General features: G+C 53.1%; 5 protein-coding genes across 5 annotated transcripts; 3 read left to right on the top strand and 2 right to left on the bottom strand.

Annotated features, from left to right (window-relative positions):
• Positions 1–421: 421 nt before the first annotated feature.
• Positions 422–1687, bottom strand: CPAR01_07922 (uncharacterized protein; the record flags this gene model as incomplete). Its single annotated transcript, XM_060492191.1, has 4 exons — positions 422–819; positions 879–1083; positions 1141–1521; positions 1580–1687. The coding sequence occupies 4 exons, from the start codon at positions 1685–1687 to the stop codon at positions 422–424; spliced, it is 1092 nt and encodes a 363-aa protein (XP_060348561.1).
• Positions 1688–2852: 1165 nt separating this feature from the next.
• CPAR01_07921 (FAD binding domain-containing protein) lies at positions 2853–4349 on the bottom strand (the record flags this gene model as incomplete). The annotated part of the gene is made up of 2 exons (XM_060492190.1): positions 2853–4217; positions 4278–4349. 2 exons carry the CDS (start codon positions 4347–4349, stop codon positions 2853–2855), a joined length of 1437 nt encoding a protein of 478 aa, XP_060348560.1.
• A 990-nt stretch (positions 4350–5339) lies between these two features.
• On the top strand, positions 5340–9867 carry CPAR01_07920 (uncharacterized protein; the record flags this gene model as incomplete). The annotated part of the gene is made up of 5 exons (XM_060492189.1): positions 5340–5562; positions 5683–7267; positions 7328–8542; positions 8621–8707; positions 9090–9867. 5 exons carry the CDS (start codon positions 5340–5342, stop codon positions 9865–9867), a joined length of 3888 nt encoding a protein of 1295 aa, XP_060348559.1.
• Positions 9868–10352: 485 nt separating this feature from the next.
• On the top strand, positions 10353–11402 carry CPAR01_07919 (chitinase; the record flags this gene model as incomplete). The annotated part of the gene is made up of 1 exon (XM_060492188.1): positions 10353–11402. One exon carries the CDS (start codon positions 10353–10355, stop codon positions 11400–11402), a length of 1050 nt encoding a protein of 349 aa, XP_060348558.1.
• A 799-nt stretch (positions 11403–12201) lies between these two features.
• CPAR01_07918 (uncharacterized protein) lies at positions 12202–15611 on the top strand (the record flags this gene model as incomplete). Its single annotated transcript, XM_060492187.1, has 5 exons — positions 12202–12722; positions 12868–13487; positions 13566–13717; positions 13775–13840; positions 13905–15611. 5 exons carry the CDS (start codon positions 12202–12204, stop codon positions 15609–15611), a joined length of 3066 nt encoding a protein of 1021 aa, XP_060348557.1.
• Between the last annotated feature and the right edge of the window lie 371 nt (positions 15612–15982).

The following is a 15982-nucleotide window of genomic DNA, read 5'->3' as shown; positions in this document are numbered from 1 at the left end:
GTTTGATTTGCGTAACGTGGGAACAAGGGAACAGTGAATAGTCACGCCACCTGCCCTTTTGTTTGGTGTTTGCCGACTTCCTTTCCATGTCGTCTCTTCCGAATTCTGGAACAATGCTGGATGGAGACCGAAAGCATAATCACTAACACTGAAAACTTTCTGGGAAGGCCCACAATGTCATTTTGAGAGTTTGTAATATGCAATTATCATCAATATTTACTACCGTTACTAATTATAGACTAGGTATGTAATGCACTCCGCATTCCGCCTCATTATTCTTGCAATCGTATCGGTCTGTGATCAATCTATGCATCGCCACACAATACCTGTCCAACTTTTCAATGGTCTCATAAGCATTGAAAGTATAAAGAGTGATTAGAGCCTCGAGAAGCGTAGGACGCTCGTCAAAAAGACCGACCCTTTAAACAACGATCACGCCGGGATCCTGGACAGTAAGAGTATATCCGTAGCTGGAGGAGACGGAGTAGTAGTCGCTGCCTCTCCACTGTCCAACGTTGGTGCTGTAGGACTTGTCCCAGGACTGGGTGTACAGGGAGCAGTAGGTTCCCTGGGGAACGTTGTTCTTGCTGAGGACGTAGGCGTTGAAGAAGTTGCAGGCATCGTAGGTGCCGTCAGCTCTGGGGTGGTCGTGGTCGTACTTGGTGTTGGCCTTGCAGGCGACGGCGCACTGCTCAGGGTTGTAGACACCGGGGTAGTACTTGGATCCCATGTATGACTTGGGAGCCTGGGTGGCGCCGCCGAAGGCAGTAGGGCCGGTGAAGTCGGGGTAAGAAGGGGGAGGCGCAAGCTTGGAGTATCCTGTTTGGAGTCAGTTAGCCCTCTCGATAGCTGGCATGGGAAAGATCAGGATTGCGTACCGTTCGATCCAGTCACACCGACGTGGAACTGGTTTCTCCACTGTCCAACATTGGTGGCGGTCTCCGCGGTGACGGCGGAACCCCAGAGGGTGCACTTGTAGTTGGTGATGCTGGCAGGGTTGGGGCACGCATCGGTAGGGTCCCACTTGGGGTCTCTCTCCATGTAGACGTTGATACCGTAGCATGCAGGAGCGGCATCGCAGTACTATTGACGGTTAGATATTGCTTCCTTGATGTTTGTTCTGGGTGAAGTTGTCTTTACCTGCTGGCACTTGATAGTGTCAAAGGTCTTCATGGTGTAGAGACCCAAGTAGGTATTGCACTCCGTGGCGCCCTGCTTGTTGGAGAACGACAGGCTGTAGCCGGCAGGCACCTGAGCATTGGTGGCAATGGTAGTGAACTGAGGGTCGTTCATGAAGGTGGCATAGTCATCCGGGCTGGACACGGGTCCGTAGCCGTCGGGCTGCTTGGCTCCGCAGCCGGCGGGAGTAACCGTACGGGCGGCCAGGGTGGAGTTGGAGACGGCAATGGGGTTGGCCGCGGCATCCTTTGAGGCCTCAGCCTTGGCGACCGCCGGGTCGTAGGTGGGAGTCTCGACGGTGGCACCGACAGCGGGGCCAACCTTGGTAGGAACAGGCTCAGCCTGTACTGGGGGTCAGCTTGAAGCGAGAAAAGAAGCTTTACCGGCAGTGTGGACTCACATCGAAAGCACTCAGATCAATACCGTTCTGGGCAGTAGTGTCACGGGGAGCGACAGGGCCGGCGGCAGCAAGGCCAGAGATGGCGGCGACGAGGATAGCGGAACGCATCTTGAAGTATTGGCAGGTGTCTAGAGCACGTGGCGAGACTGAAGAGAGTATTGATGACCCGGTTGAGGAAGCTGAGGATGTTCGGGAGCTTCTGAGATGATGAGGATGGATAAGAAGATCTGAATCGGGAGATGGGGAGGAAGATCGCAGACTTATGTATTCAGGATGCTTCAGCTCACGATTCAGCAAAATGACAACAAGCGGCCGCCGTGAATCTGCCTCGTGGGCAAGCCTCCACGTGGGCGAGCCCATGGTTCTGGACTCCTCGTCACCCTATTCCATGCCAGAAAGCTTGACCAAGCGCTGATTAGGCGAGCTGTCGCTCAGCTCCCTCGTACTATCGTGAGTGCCACGCGCATGTTGGTATTCCCAAGTTTTCCTCTGGACAGGACTGCCAGGCACCGTGCGCCGACCTATGTTAGTTGGTTTCAGGCGCCGGCTCGCTAGGCGGCGCGCTTACCAGCCCTCCGGATTTCGTACCCCTTTTCTTCTTAGCTTCTTCCTTAGTCGACCTTATTTTCGTACGCGGCTCTTCCATTCTGGTGGTGTTGAAGTCCTCGAGAGCTCCGAGGATATTACCCTTCAGACATGGACATGGGATGGGAAACGCGGCCTGGGAACGGTAAGACGGGGTCGGTGTTGCTTAATCTCTCTCAATTCAAGACATCTTAAGCCATTATTGGACGAAATACGGCATCCTTCTCCACTGTGCTAGAGTCAATATAACGCTCAGCTGCTTCAGCTGGCCCAGCTGGCTGGGTTGAGTTGTTTGTATCCTTGGTAACGAACCAAATCCTCGGGACTGCCAATACCTGCACGCCCTCACGCAGGGCGATACCGTTTTGACGTTCTCGCGAGTGTGCTGGTGATTGATGTGGTTAATAACATTGCCCAAAACTTTCTAGCTTCCATTACCCCCCCGCCGGAGGTTTTCCATCTTGGTTAAAGCCTAGCCGCCAGGCTATCGAACCAAAAACAAAGGAGCAGGGGAAACGGTAAGGCAGGCTTTGCGACTATTGTTTACTATTCCTCCTTTTGCATAAATAGGATCGCAGCTACCTACAAGGGCCCGATCCAGCCGGGAATTAACAGGCCACAACGGCTCAAGGCTCTCGTATTATTCAAAGTTTGTACTTTCTTTTTTACAGGTTAATAAGCTTATGCTCTACAAACTTGCCCGAGGGGTTGGGTTTCCTCCTTTTGCCGATGTGCCGGCCGAGTCGGAGGGCCATTTCGATTCGATATCCTTCCACATGTCGTATGTCAATAACCACCTCCCTACGCCATGATACCTCCACGGAAAGGGGTCATCTCCTGTCTCCTGAGATGCGGGTAACACGGCTGAATCCCCGCTCAGCCACTTCGCGTCCATCTCCTCAAACTCCTTGAACTTCGCGTCTCGCTCAACCTGCTCTGGCCCGTCGTGGAGGTGATAGATCCACTGGTTGTATGTTCCGCGGCGGACGACCCTCTCCGTCCGCTCCCGTCGGCAGTCCTCGTAGACCTTTAGGGCCTGTCGCTTTGATGCGGCTGAAGTGTCGGTCAGTCGAGCGAGGCAGAGACCCAGAACCCCTCCGTCTTCGAGCGCCATACCCGCCCCGCTGGCCAGGTAAGGCAGCGTCGCGTGCACGGCGTCTCCGAGCATCGTGAAGGCGCCAGACGGATGGGACCACGTTGGTTCCAGGCCTGGCCGGATGCACAGTCTCCATTTGAGAACCTCGTCGCACATCTGGAGCATCTTGCCAATGCGGGGATCCCAGCCTGCAAAATGGCCCCGCATCTCCTCAATGTTTCCCTGCAGGGTGTTGCCGCCGTCGACGGGCATGTCGTCCGGCACCAGCAACACCATGTTGAAGAGCTGACCGCCCTTGAGAACATAGTTCACCGCGTGCTTGTCCGGTCCAACCCAGTAGTTGACTTGGGGGTTCTCCACAAAGTGCCTCAATTCGGGGTCCTTGAGCATGTCGGCCGTGTTCAAAAGCAGTCGATATGCCAGGTCCCCTGTCAGCTGAGGTGGATCAGGCTTGCATAGGAACTCCTCCCTCAGCTTGGAGTTGATGCCGTCCGCGCCAACGAGAAGGTCGCACGTCAGGCTGCGTCCGCCAACGAGGTACACCGTAGCCGTCGTGTCATCCGGTGAGATTGTAAAAGTATCGACCTTTGCATTCGTCTCGAGCTTCGCGCCAAGCTCTACTGCGCGCTCGAGGAGACACCGATGCAGGTCGGAGCGATGAAAATCCCAGAAGGGGAAATCTCCCGCCGCCGCGGCGTACTTGTGATAATCCATTTCGGACAGGAAGTTGCCTTTCCAGCCGATGAAGTTGCATTTCTGGGGCTTTGTGGCGTACTTTTCCAGCTTCTCCTCCAAGCCCCAGGAGAATAGGACGCGGGCGGCGTTCGGGAGGACTTGGATGCCCGCACCGACCTCGCCGATATTTGAGGCGGCCTCTAGAACCGTGACATCGTGTCCAGCCAGCAGCGTCGAGATGGCGGCGCCTAGGCCACCTAGACCCGCTCCCACAATTATCACCTAGCATAGGAGAAATTAGTTCGGCGACTTTCATTGAGCGTGTAATAGATGAAGACTCACGTGAAGCTTAGTACTCGCAACGCGCTGTTGCTTCTCTTGAATCAAATCACTCCTCGAAGTCGACGGCGACATGGTGCTGGTGTCTGGTTGCACGGCTCCAGTCTACTCTTCGGGACGCAAATAATATGCTGGTCTATGCTTGTCTTGAAGGAGACAACTAATTCTTTAGTGCATATACTCACAGGCCTTATGCAACTTCCTGTCATCTGATGTTGACTGTGTTATGTGATGATGTTGTCGGTGCACTGGCAAATTTGTATACAATAATCCAGCTGTATGGCTGCTAGATACTATCCTAGCTCTTACAAATGCATGCTGCAGCGTTCTCGAAGAGTGGAATGGCCGCATCATCCGTTCACTGTCGTTAGAGGCGTAGTTCACGGCCACTGCCGGCTTTACTCGGTGCACCCAACGCGATCGCCATAATTGATACATCTCCTCTCTCCGGATATGCAACTCCGCGAACATCAATTGTCCTACGTAAAGTTCGATTCGTATCTACATGTGTCGCATATCTAGAGCAGCTAGATAAGATACGCCCGCAGTTGGAGCATATTACCAGCACGCCGAAGTCACCTGTACCCCACTCTTATCTCCTCGGACTTATGTTGGTGTCGTCGGATACGAATTGCGAGGCCAGAAACGATGCTTATCAGTAGTGGCGGGAGTCTTCGAGAGTGGGGGAGGAGTGACACCGAGACCTAGTGCCGGGATGTTGTGCGATGAACAAATCGGAGATTTCTCATACTTCCTAGTATGGAGATTCTACTCGGCCTGGGAAGCCGGGTATCGTTACTCTTCAAAGCCGGAGGAAATGCGGAGAAGTGGGACGGCACGTTCGGATGCTATGCCCATCCCCATTCCCCCATCTATGAGCTCCTATCGAAGCGAGCGAGACACCTGAACCGTGGTTTCACTCTGCCAACTTTGCCAGTCTTTCCAAGTCTCTTCCTAAGGCCTGAGTTATCAAAATTTTCTCTCCTTCGCTTTGCCAGGGGTCGACTGACATACGTTCCTTTCTCGGAAGTGGATTGGTGTAATTTGCAACTCGGCGGTGAAACTATGAACAATTCCTACGCCATGGCTGGTGCTGGTGAGAACCATCGTCGCTCAGAGAGCTCAGAAGGCTTGATGGGCGAAGACAAGACCTTTTCTTGCACGCACCCTGGGTGCAACAGACGCTTCACTCGGGCTGAGCATATGCAACGTCATGCTCTCAACCATATGCCTGGCGGGTTGAGCTGCGATTTATGCAATGCTCACTTCAAGCGACCTGATCTGTTGAGTAAGTAGATTCAAAGACGAAACAGTAAAGCAATATGCCGACAACTATTACCGTTTGTAATTCAATCTCGAGCCTTCCGAAAACGAATAGCCCGCTGACTTCATATTCATCTACAATCAGAACGGCATATGGACCGTCACCGCCAAAAAGATCTCGAAGCAGGCGGACCAGGCTGCGGCGTTTTAGACACACGAAAGCGATCTTGGAAGGCCCCGGACGGGTCTGTTGTAGAAAAGCGGCCCTGCCCGAATCCGTCTGGACGGGGCCGGGCATCGGGAGGAAAAGAGCGTCCTCAAGCTCAACAAGTTCCTTCACCTGACCCAGAACCCCACGACGGGGATCATAGTCTGTCCGGCTTAGACATTGAGCCAGACCAAGACTACTCCATCGACAACATATCACCAGAGTTTCACAGGCGCTCAACCTTGGATCTTCGGCCAGGAAGCCAGAGCGACGCTCAACAGTATTCCATTGGACGTCAAGACGTTGTCAATCCAACTGAACCTGTCACCAACTTCTCGGGGTTCCCTCCTTCTTTACAGTTTTCCGATTTTATAGGATCGGAGAGCCACTTCGACATCAATACGACCCAGTCCAGTAGCTGGGGTGAGACATCATTCATGAGCGAACAGTTGGACTACGATCAGATCTTCCAACCCGACACTGCCAGCTCCTTTAATATGCCATACACGACTGCGCTGGATTACAACTGGCTATTCAACATGCAAGAAAACTCAGCCCTCATCGCAGCGTCGAGACCTTCGAATCTAGCTCAAGACTTTGAAACTCACATGGCAAACAATCAATCCCAACCTAAATCGCAAGCAAACGTCGCCATCACGCCGGAGTCGATGAAGAGCGCACAGCTGTGGACAGAGCCCATGGAGATGACTAGCAAGGATCAGGAGAGACAGAGGTCGTCCGATCCACCAAGCAATACCTCAACAACCGCTAGTGAAGCTGCCAGACGGCAAGCGATGAGAAACTCCAGGGAGAGGAGCTCAGACATCGCGCAGTTTCGAAGACCTAGCGATGCGCCATCAGCAGCTCGGCAGCGTTACCCTGCACCCAGCCGGCCAACTCCGACCGAACCAGAAAGACCACTGTCTTCCTTGAGGAAGCCGCTTACAATCCCTCCTATTGGCGAAGATGTGAGAGAGAGGCTGTTAAACGTCATTGACGGCGCCAAGCCTAACCTGCCTGACCAACGCGCCACGATATGGGAGCACCCGTTACTATCAGCGGACTCACTAAAGTCGTATCTGGAGCTATTCTTCACTCGCTTCAACACCGCATACCCACTCATCCACCTAGAAACATTTGACTGCAGGAATACCGAACCTTTGCTCCTGTTGTCCATCCTGCTGTTAGGTGCTACGTACTCGAGCAAAGACTGCCATCAACTTGCTGTTTGCATACATGATGTAATCCGGCCGAGCATCTTTGCCCATGCCGGATTCTCACCTAGGCCAGAGCTCTGGACATTGCAGACAATTCTGCTGGTCGAGTGCTTTGGCAAGTCGCGTGCCGGTCAGAAACAACACGACATGAGCCATTTGTTCCATGGACTTCTGATCAATCTCATTCGCCGTTCCGATTGCCAGACTGTGCGACCGCCGGGTCCGCCACCAGTCTCGGGCGAAGATAACCCCAGCATCTTGGACCAGGCATGGAGGAAGTGGGCCGATGCGGAGCAGAAGAAAAGGTATGTCTTGACGTTCCCTTTGCATTCGTTGTAGTCAGCAGAGGGCTAACAGAAGCCCAGGTTGGCCTTGCTCTGTTTTATGTGGGATACGCAGCACGCAGTTCTCTTCTGCCAGAGTCTCTGCATGTCAGCTTTTGAGCTCCGACTGGAACTACCGTGCAGCCAGAGCATATGGGAAGCTCGGGATGCCGCATCATGGGCGTCGGCATGGCGCTCAAGTCTTAGCGACCAGAGGTTGTTCTACTTGCCCACTCTGAAATCTTATCTTACACCTTCAGCCCCGCGACCAGCTGGCCTCACTGGATTCTCGAGGATTCTTGTTCTTCATGGCTTGATGTCCATCTCTTGGGACATGGGCCGGCGTGATCAGACGGCTCTGGGTGTCGTCTCCGGAGATAGCTTCGGGATGGGTTGGCGCAAATTGCTGAGCACCGCCTACGACGCATGGAAAAACGACTTTGATGCATTCTGCAGCAGCTTCGCGTCCCAATTACAACGGGGATCTGCCTCCCAGGCCCAGGGAGTTCAACGGCAGGAGGGCGACGAAGATATGACTCGGAAAGTGGAGTTCGAGTCGTTCGCGGCAGCATACAAGGCTCTCTATCATTCAGCACAAGCTTTACTCAACATGGACTTCTTGGATGTTCAGATATACGCTGGTGCTCGTCACATCCTCGGTAGGCCAGTACAGCAACGAGACTACCACAGATCCGCACAGGTTGTGAAGAAATGGGCTGCGTCAGCTTGCGAGATACAGCAGCAGCAGCAAAACCACCCACTCGTCCCAAGACAAGATCGAGGAGGGGCTGCCGACACCAACGCCGACCAATCCAAGCAATCCGCGTCCGAAGCAGCATGGCACGCGGCGAGAATGCTAGTCGAAACCAAGCGAACGCTGAACAGCATGGAGGCCATGAACCTCTTCCACGTGCCGTGGTGTCTGTACCTGGCGACGCTTACCTGCTGGGCCTATCACCACGCGCGACCTAGTCGATCGTACGGGGCATCTTCGCGGCGGGCGTTTGACGCCTTTGATGATGAGGATGACTTTGAGGACGACGAGATGATTTGGGATCCGCAAGGTGAGATGGAGGCTCTGGTTGCGAGCATGTCGGAGCGCGCGGTACGGGGCGAGGTCGCTCTACGGAGAGAGCGGAAGAGGACGAATGGCTTGGTTTGGATTATGGCGGACGTTTTGACGACGGTGAGATGGGGGATTGTGCACGCTGGCGTAGTGGTGTTACGGGGTCTTGTGCCTCAGCGCCTGATCAACCAGTATGAAGAGGTTATCTAGGTCTTCATGAGCTTTGAATGTTACGTGATTTCTGATTTCATCTTCTGGCCACTGGCCAGTGCATTCTACACAGTCAGCTTGAGCGGCGATGTGTTCGGCCGAAGCTTGGCTGACAATGTTGAGATGCCCATGTCAGAGTTCAAGCGGTGTGCGTTGGACCCCGATGAAGCGGAGACATCAACATCCCACTTGCATTTTTAGAATCCCAGAAACCAGGGACATCCGTGTCAAGAACCTGGTTGCCGGTATTTCGAGGGGGCCATAGCGTTGGCGCTGGGCTTAGACTGTCTCGACTTGGGATCTCGGCGCCGATGTCTTCAAACCTTGACTTAGATCATGCTATGAAGGACTGGGCATTGCCTTCCCTTAGACTAGATTCTGAAGTCTTATAAGAAGACTCTGTCAGAATGCTGCTGGTGGTGATCTCTTTCTACTCGGTTTTCAGTGCTGGATTGAATCCGCTTGCCGGCGTCGAATCTCTTCTAAACTCCGTGCAAGATTGCACTTACATTTATCACCTTACCTCAGTGGATCTATCGGCAACATGACGGCAATTAACTACTATGAGCGTATAACGGAGGTCTATCGTTTGGACAATACTCCAATTTTGATCGCTTCTGCCGTCAGCTTCATCATCGGCTACCTCCAGTATACCTACGTTGTCAGGCTCACCCTACGTGAAGGAAAGGGTCCGATGCCCTTCTGGATGCATTCATTTTACCTCGCCCACGACTCGACATGGTCTTATACCCTTGGCAAGGCCGCCTCTCAGTACGGGGAGCACTGGTACCTGAGAGGCACGTCAATAGCGCTCTTCCTCTGGACGATGCTGGAAGTATGGACTATCCATCGATCCATCACCAAAGAGCGCGATGCCAGCTTTGGGAATGTCCTCGGAAAGCAGCCATCAATGTCGGCAGCCATTACATACGCCCTGGCGCTGCAGATGGGCATGTACTCGATCGTGCTTCTGGCCATTGAGTTCATGGGTGAGGGATCCGTCATGCAATGGTTCTGCTTCACCAACGTCCTGATCGTCCTTGGGCCTACGCATCACTACTTGAGGGCTGGGTCCCGGCATGGACTATCTCTCGGTTTCTGCGTCGTCAACATCATCGGCACCATCTGGACCTTTGCGCCTTTCGGGTTCTTTGTGCTCACTATTCCGGAAATCTTCGATCAACAGTTGTACTATATCATTGGGGTTATTCTCACAGTGTATTCCGTTGGGTGCTTCCACGTGGTATCCCAGTATCCGAGCAAGACTAGAGTCATGGATAAGGGTGGGAAGCAGCCAATCTGGTAGGAGTAGTTGATCGACGTTGTTAATAGGCTTTTCATCTATGCGGCGGCCTCAGATTGTAAGCTCTAGTGGGTGTAGATGGTGACACGGTAGAAAGATGAATGCAAGTATTCGAGTATCAGTTCCAATAAATCAAGGATTCATCAAATAAATGGTTCAAAATGCATGACTTAAGCGCAACTTTCATGGTCGATGAGATGAGATGTCGATGTGAGTGAGCGAGAGAGTGAGTGAAGCAGGGATGAAATAGAAATGAGCTTATGTCAGCTGCGAGGGCCCTGATGACGCAGCTCTCAGCAGGGCCTCGCGGAGGGGCCGTCAATCCGAACACCTCCCAATTTCCACCCCCGCATGGTTAGCTCTCCCAAAGCGCTGGCGCATGCAACCACCCGATCTTCCACCATCCCACGCGTCGCGTCTGTCGTTCCAATCCCATACGGAAGCCCTCGATCCTCGCGGGATCGAGGCAGCCAACCTCTTTCGCTCCAATGCCGCCCGTACCGCCTCAGCCTCTCCCACGGGTAATCACCTACTACCAAACACATCACACGCCCGACGGCAAGCCCATCTCGATCCTCCCCCTCCTTACCCAAGGAGGGATCAGCGTCACCCACGTAATTCTCGCGGCGATACACATTAACGATGATCCCCACGGCCTTACCTTGAACGACCATACCCCCGATAACCCGCGATTCCTAACACTATGGGCTGAGCTACGGGTGCTGCAGGCCAGCGGCGTCAAGGTACTTGGTATGCTCGGCGGTGCTGCTAAGGGCTCCTACGAGAGGCTGGATGGGGACGAGGAGAAGTTTGAAGAATACTACATACCCTTGCGCGACATGCTCCGCTCACGCGGGCTGGATGGTATCGATCTCGACGTCGAAGAGGAGATGAGCCTAGGCGGTGTTATACGGCTTATTGACCGCGTGCGACAAGACTTTGGCAAGGACTTCCTCATTTCTATGGCGCCCGTGGCCGCGGCACTGCTGAACTCCGAGAACAACCTGAGTGGCTTCGACTACGAGGCTCTAGAGGTTATGCGAGGGAAAGAGATTGCCTGGTACAATGCTCAGTTCTACTGCGGATGGGGCGACGTCAGTAACCCGATCATGTACGAGATGATCCTCGCAAAGGGCTGGGCATCGGAGAAGGTCGTCATGGGCCTGGTCACGAATCCTGAGAACGGTGGCGGATGGGTCCCATGGGAAATGCTCGGCGCTGTGCTTCTGACGCTCCGAAATCGTTATGCGCGGTTTGGAGGAGTCATGGGATGGGAGTACTTCAACAGCTTGCCATCTGGCCGAGAGAAGCCCTGGGAATGGGCAAAGTGGATGACAACGATGTTGCGAGCAGACCATACCCACCACTCACCGGGCCCAGTCCAAGGCTCTGCCCCTGTGGACTCTACCCAGCCTGTCGCGCAGGAAGTCAAGAAGCACTTGGTGGATGAAGTTGATCCGGACGGTCCCAACAGCAAAGACGCACCACTGCCCACGGCCTTTGAGTACTATTCGGATGGCAACGTGGATGATGATTGAGATACTTCGGGTGTTCCCAGAAGCCAACCACGTCTCTTCACAACTAGTGATGTCTTTCAGAAGAGAGGAGATGTACATGACGAGACCAAAGATTAGCGACGCGCAGCTACAACCGCACAAACCGATGATAGAATAGAAACGTCAACGTCCAAGTGAGATAGAGGAGGCGTTACGAGAACAGCATTGCTTTTGTTCAAGGCCATACCCACACTGTTCAATAATGATCGTCTTGATCCAAGAGATGTTCGGACATCGGGATAATCCTGTCGGGGTACATGAAGGCCATGCAGGTCTCCTTCCGGGTAAATAAGCTCTGATCTGGCTTGGCAATCTGCAACCTTTGAGTTCAAGTAGGAAATGATTCGTCCGCTTGCACAACTGCACTGGATCATTCCAAGACCACGCGATGCCCTCTTGCTTCGTCCTCAACCCCGCAACCCCGCGCCAAGATTGTCAAGCTGCAAATACTCACTCGGTCAACAAATGAAGTCGCCTTGTTCCCACGGGAATGCTTACCCTTTCCAGTTCACCTCATGAGGTGTGCCGCTATGGACGTCATCAGGCTTTCCATGCTACCATTACGTTCAACTGCACAGACATATCATGGAAGATACGAAGGTCGTCAAATGGCATTTGTCACGACATAGTATTCCGGTCATCACGCGATGCTGTGTAACACAGTTCATGTGTATATATCCAAGCTGCACAGCTAGAGCAACGCAACCACCTTCGTTCTATCAAGTTCATCTCATCCACGTATGTTTTACTATATTCCAGTAAGGCTTGCCGATGATCCATTATGAAGGTACACAGTGGCATCCCATGGATGTGGTTGGTGGCATGCGCTAGCCTCATCACAGCTCTACTGGAAGAATCTTTCATCGCGTTTGAAGCCTCGGAAGGATCTATCGAGCTTCAGGACGCGACTTTAATCCAAGACGCCGACGACCCTGTAGGTATCGGCATTGCAGTCAATAATCTGGCTGGCGACTTCGAGCAAATCACAGGAACAAAGCCATCCGTCCACTTGTGGACAGCCCAGGAAGGAGATAATCAAACCGGGGCAACGGCAGCATTTTCGACAATCATCGCCGATGTTGCAATCATTGCTGGAACAGTCGAATCAGCTATTATTCAGGAGCTTGTCAATAGCGGAAAGATAGAAGTCGAGGACATTGGCGGGAAGTGGGAAACGTTTCGAACCCAGGTCGTTGAGAGCCCTCTACCGGGGATCTCCCGCGCTCTTGTCATTGCGGGAAGCGATAAGAGAGCTGTAATCTTTGGCATTTATACCCTTTCTGAGCAAAGTGGACAGTCGCCGTAAGTCTCCTAGCCTTCATCTTCTGCATTCAAGCAAGGATCCGACGTCTAGAATGACAAACGTCCCTACCGCAGGGTTGCGAGATTAAGGAAGGCATAAAAAATCTGTCCAGAGACTTTGTCGAGCTGATTACATCCCTGTTAGTCTACATTGGTGGGCAGACGTGCCGACAACCAAGCACACCCAAATCTACGCTCTCAACAAGATCACAACCCATGGCGAGCCCAGCGTGAAATACCGAGGTCTCTTCATCAATGACGAAGCACCCGCACTCACCGGCTGGTGGGGGAGGAAGAAGAACAACGTGGGCAACTTTACCCTTGACTCCGAGTTATATCAGCACGTCTTTGACCTGCTTCTCCGACTGAAGGCCAACTTCATCTGGCCTGCGATGTGGGCAAGTTACATTCCTAAGCCGGGAAGGATCTTCTTCACCGACGACCCATGGAGTCAGCAAATGGCAGATGATTATGGCATTGTCGTGTCTACTAGCCACCATGAGCCCATGCAGCGAGCAAGCAATGAGTGGAAGAAAGATCCAAAGGGCGACTGGGACTGGGTCAACAACAAAGAGAACGTGGTCGCCTTCATGGACGAGGGGATTCGCCGAGCGGGCAACAATGAGTCCTACTTTACATTGGGAATGCGAGGCACTGATGATGGTCCCATCGATGCCGATGATCCGATTGCGGTCCTTGAGGATGTCTTTGCCACAGAACGAGAGATCTTGGCAAAGTATCACGGAAACGTCACGGCGACAAACCGTGAGTTCAAAACCCCCTTCCAGCAGTTGCCTGTGCTATACATCCAAGCCTGTTGACTGACTTTGGCTACTGCTCAAGAGGTGTGGACCATATACAAGGAAGTTGCCACATACTATGCAGCTGGCCTGAATCCTCCTGAAGATGTGACCTTGATGTTCACTGACGACAATTGGGGAAATATTCAACGACTCCCGACCGAATTAGAGCGTGAGAGAGTCGGAGGCATTGGAGTGAGTCGTCGCCTGAATTTCATGAGATAACTAGATCCTGATATCGTCTCTATACAGGTCTACTTCCACTTCCAGTATGTTGGCAAACCAAAGAGCTGGAAGTCTCAAAACACCAACAACTTTGTAAGTCCACTCTAGTCTCGAGGAAAATATCGTAGGATAACTAAGACTTCTGACTCGCATTCAGCCTAAAGTCTACAAAGAGCTATCTCAGGCTTACGAGCGCGGCATCCGACGAATCTGGGTCATGAACGTAGGCGACATCAAGCCCAACGAGTTACCACTTTCTTTTGCCATGGACATGGCATGGAATACGAGCAGGTTCGGCTTTGCCAAAATACCTTCTTACCTGACGGCACTCGCAACTCGTGACTTTGGTCCGGAGCACGCCGAAGAGATCTCTTCTGCGCTCATGACGTACAGCCACCTGGTCGGGATGCGCAAGTTCGAGATACTACAACCCATTACATATTCTATCCTTAACTACCGTGAGGCAGAACGCGTTCTCGAGGCCTGGAGACAGCTAGCAGAAAAGGCTAAGGCTCTACACGAGGCCATGCCAGAGGATCGTCGCATCGCATTGTTCCATATCCTCACGTATCCCGCCTTGATCGGATATCATTACCATTTCATCGTGATCAGCTCGGGAAGAAATAGACAGTACAGCTACGAGAGGCGGAATTCTGCAAACTTGATCGCAGAACAGGTTCTACAGCACTTTGACGATGACTTTGACCTCACCGAAGAATACGATACGATGCTGGACGGCAAATGGAAAGGCTTACTCACTACGCCAAAGTACGACATGGATCTCACGGACTGGCGGCCCTCGTCCAGCGACGTGGTCGCTAACCTTTCATATGTCCAACAACGGCAAGCATTCGACTGGGGCGTCGGCGAGCTCGGCATATACGTCGAGAACTCCCTCAGCGCCTACCGACAAGGCCGAATTTGTGGCTCTATCCATCCGGCATTACCAACCGACGAGGGCTTTTCCCCAGTCTTGCCGGCTATGGAACCTCACGGGCCAAAATCCCGACTTATCGAGCTGTTTCACCGTGGCGATCACCGAAAGCCCATCAATTGGACGCTGGAGGTCCCTTACCCTTGGGTTCTTGTGCCCAGTACTTTCGGCGTCTTATCCGATGACAAACCTGAGGAGAGAATCGAAGTCTCCATTGACTGGGACTCGGTACCTACAGAGTTCAACGAGACCGTTTCGATTCGCGTGGAGTGGGATCCGGCTCCTTACTTTGACTTGATCCATATTCCCGTGCTGAACCATCGTGCCCCTGAGGGCTTCGTCGGGTTCCCTGAGACAGCCGGCCTCATATCCATCGAGGGGCCTCACTACCAACGCGCATCCGCCGAGTCTGAGAGTGATGCTGGCGTGGCTTTCACGCACATCGAGCACCTTGGCTCCCGCTCAGAATCAGGATCCGTCGCCCTGAGACCATTTACTGCCGCTCGACAGTCCAGCGAAGCAGCTCGTGCCGCATGGGTGGACTACGACATCTACATCTTCTCCAACATCTCGAAAGCAATCAACGCCACGGTCTACATCAACGGTGCGCTCGACACAGACCCAAACCTCCCAATGGAATTCTACCTCGCACTGGCGGATGATGGTGCTGAGGGTAGCGGCACCGCGAACTTCACACGCGTGCTTGGCGACCCTGCTACGCCGGGTGATACACCCCCAGAGTGGAATGACAATGTGGCCGATCATGTGTGGACAAAGGTCGTGCAGCTGCCGCGGATGAGCGTGGGGAAGCATACTCTTCGTTGGCAGGTTAATTCGCCAGAGGTCTATCTTGAAAAGATCGTGTTGGCGGTGAACGGGACCATCGCGGAGAGTTATCTTGGGCCGCCGGAGACGGGAATAGGACTTTGAGGTGGTCGGCCTCAATTACATATGATTTTAGTACGCGTCGTGGAATGCTTGGTGAGCTGGAAGCGCGGGTTCAGTTGAGATAACGGAGTGCCGAACGCGGGACTTGGTGCGAGGATGGAGACGCGCTCAAGCATGCCATTGCCGCTAGCCACGAGCCGTTTCGAGATAGGGAGGGGGAAACTTACCTGTCCTTGCGAAGAATTCTCGCCGTGTTCAACCGGCATTGTTGTCTCAGATTGGTTCGGCCCTCAAGGCTGTCTTTCTTTGATTCACATGTGGTATTTTATCGGCTATGAAAACAAAACTTGAAGAAGATTTCTTGTTTTTGACAAAGGTCATGTAAGATCATACAAGAAGGTAATCTTCACGTG

Source organism: Colletotrichum paranaense, assembly GCF_030867605.1.
Source record: "Colletotrichum paranaense strain IMI 384185 chromosome Unknown Scaffold_6.1, whole genome shotgun sequence".
Lineage (NCBI taxonomy): Eukaryota > Fungi > Ascomycota > Sordariomycetes > Glomerellales > Glomerellaceae > Colletotrichum > Colletotrichum paranaense.
Note: the sequence above shows the minus strand (reverse complement) of the source record. Positions and strands in the feature narration are given on the sequence as shown.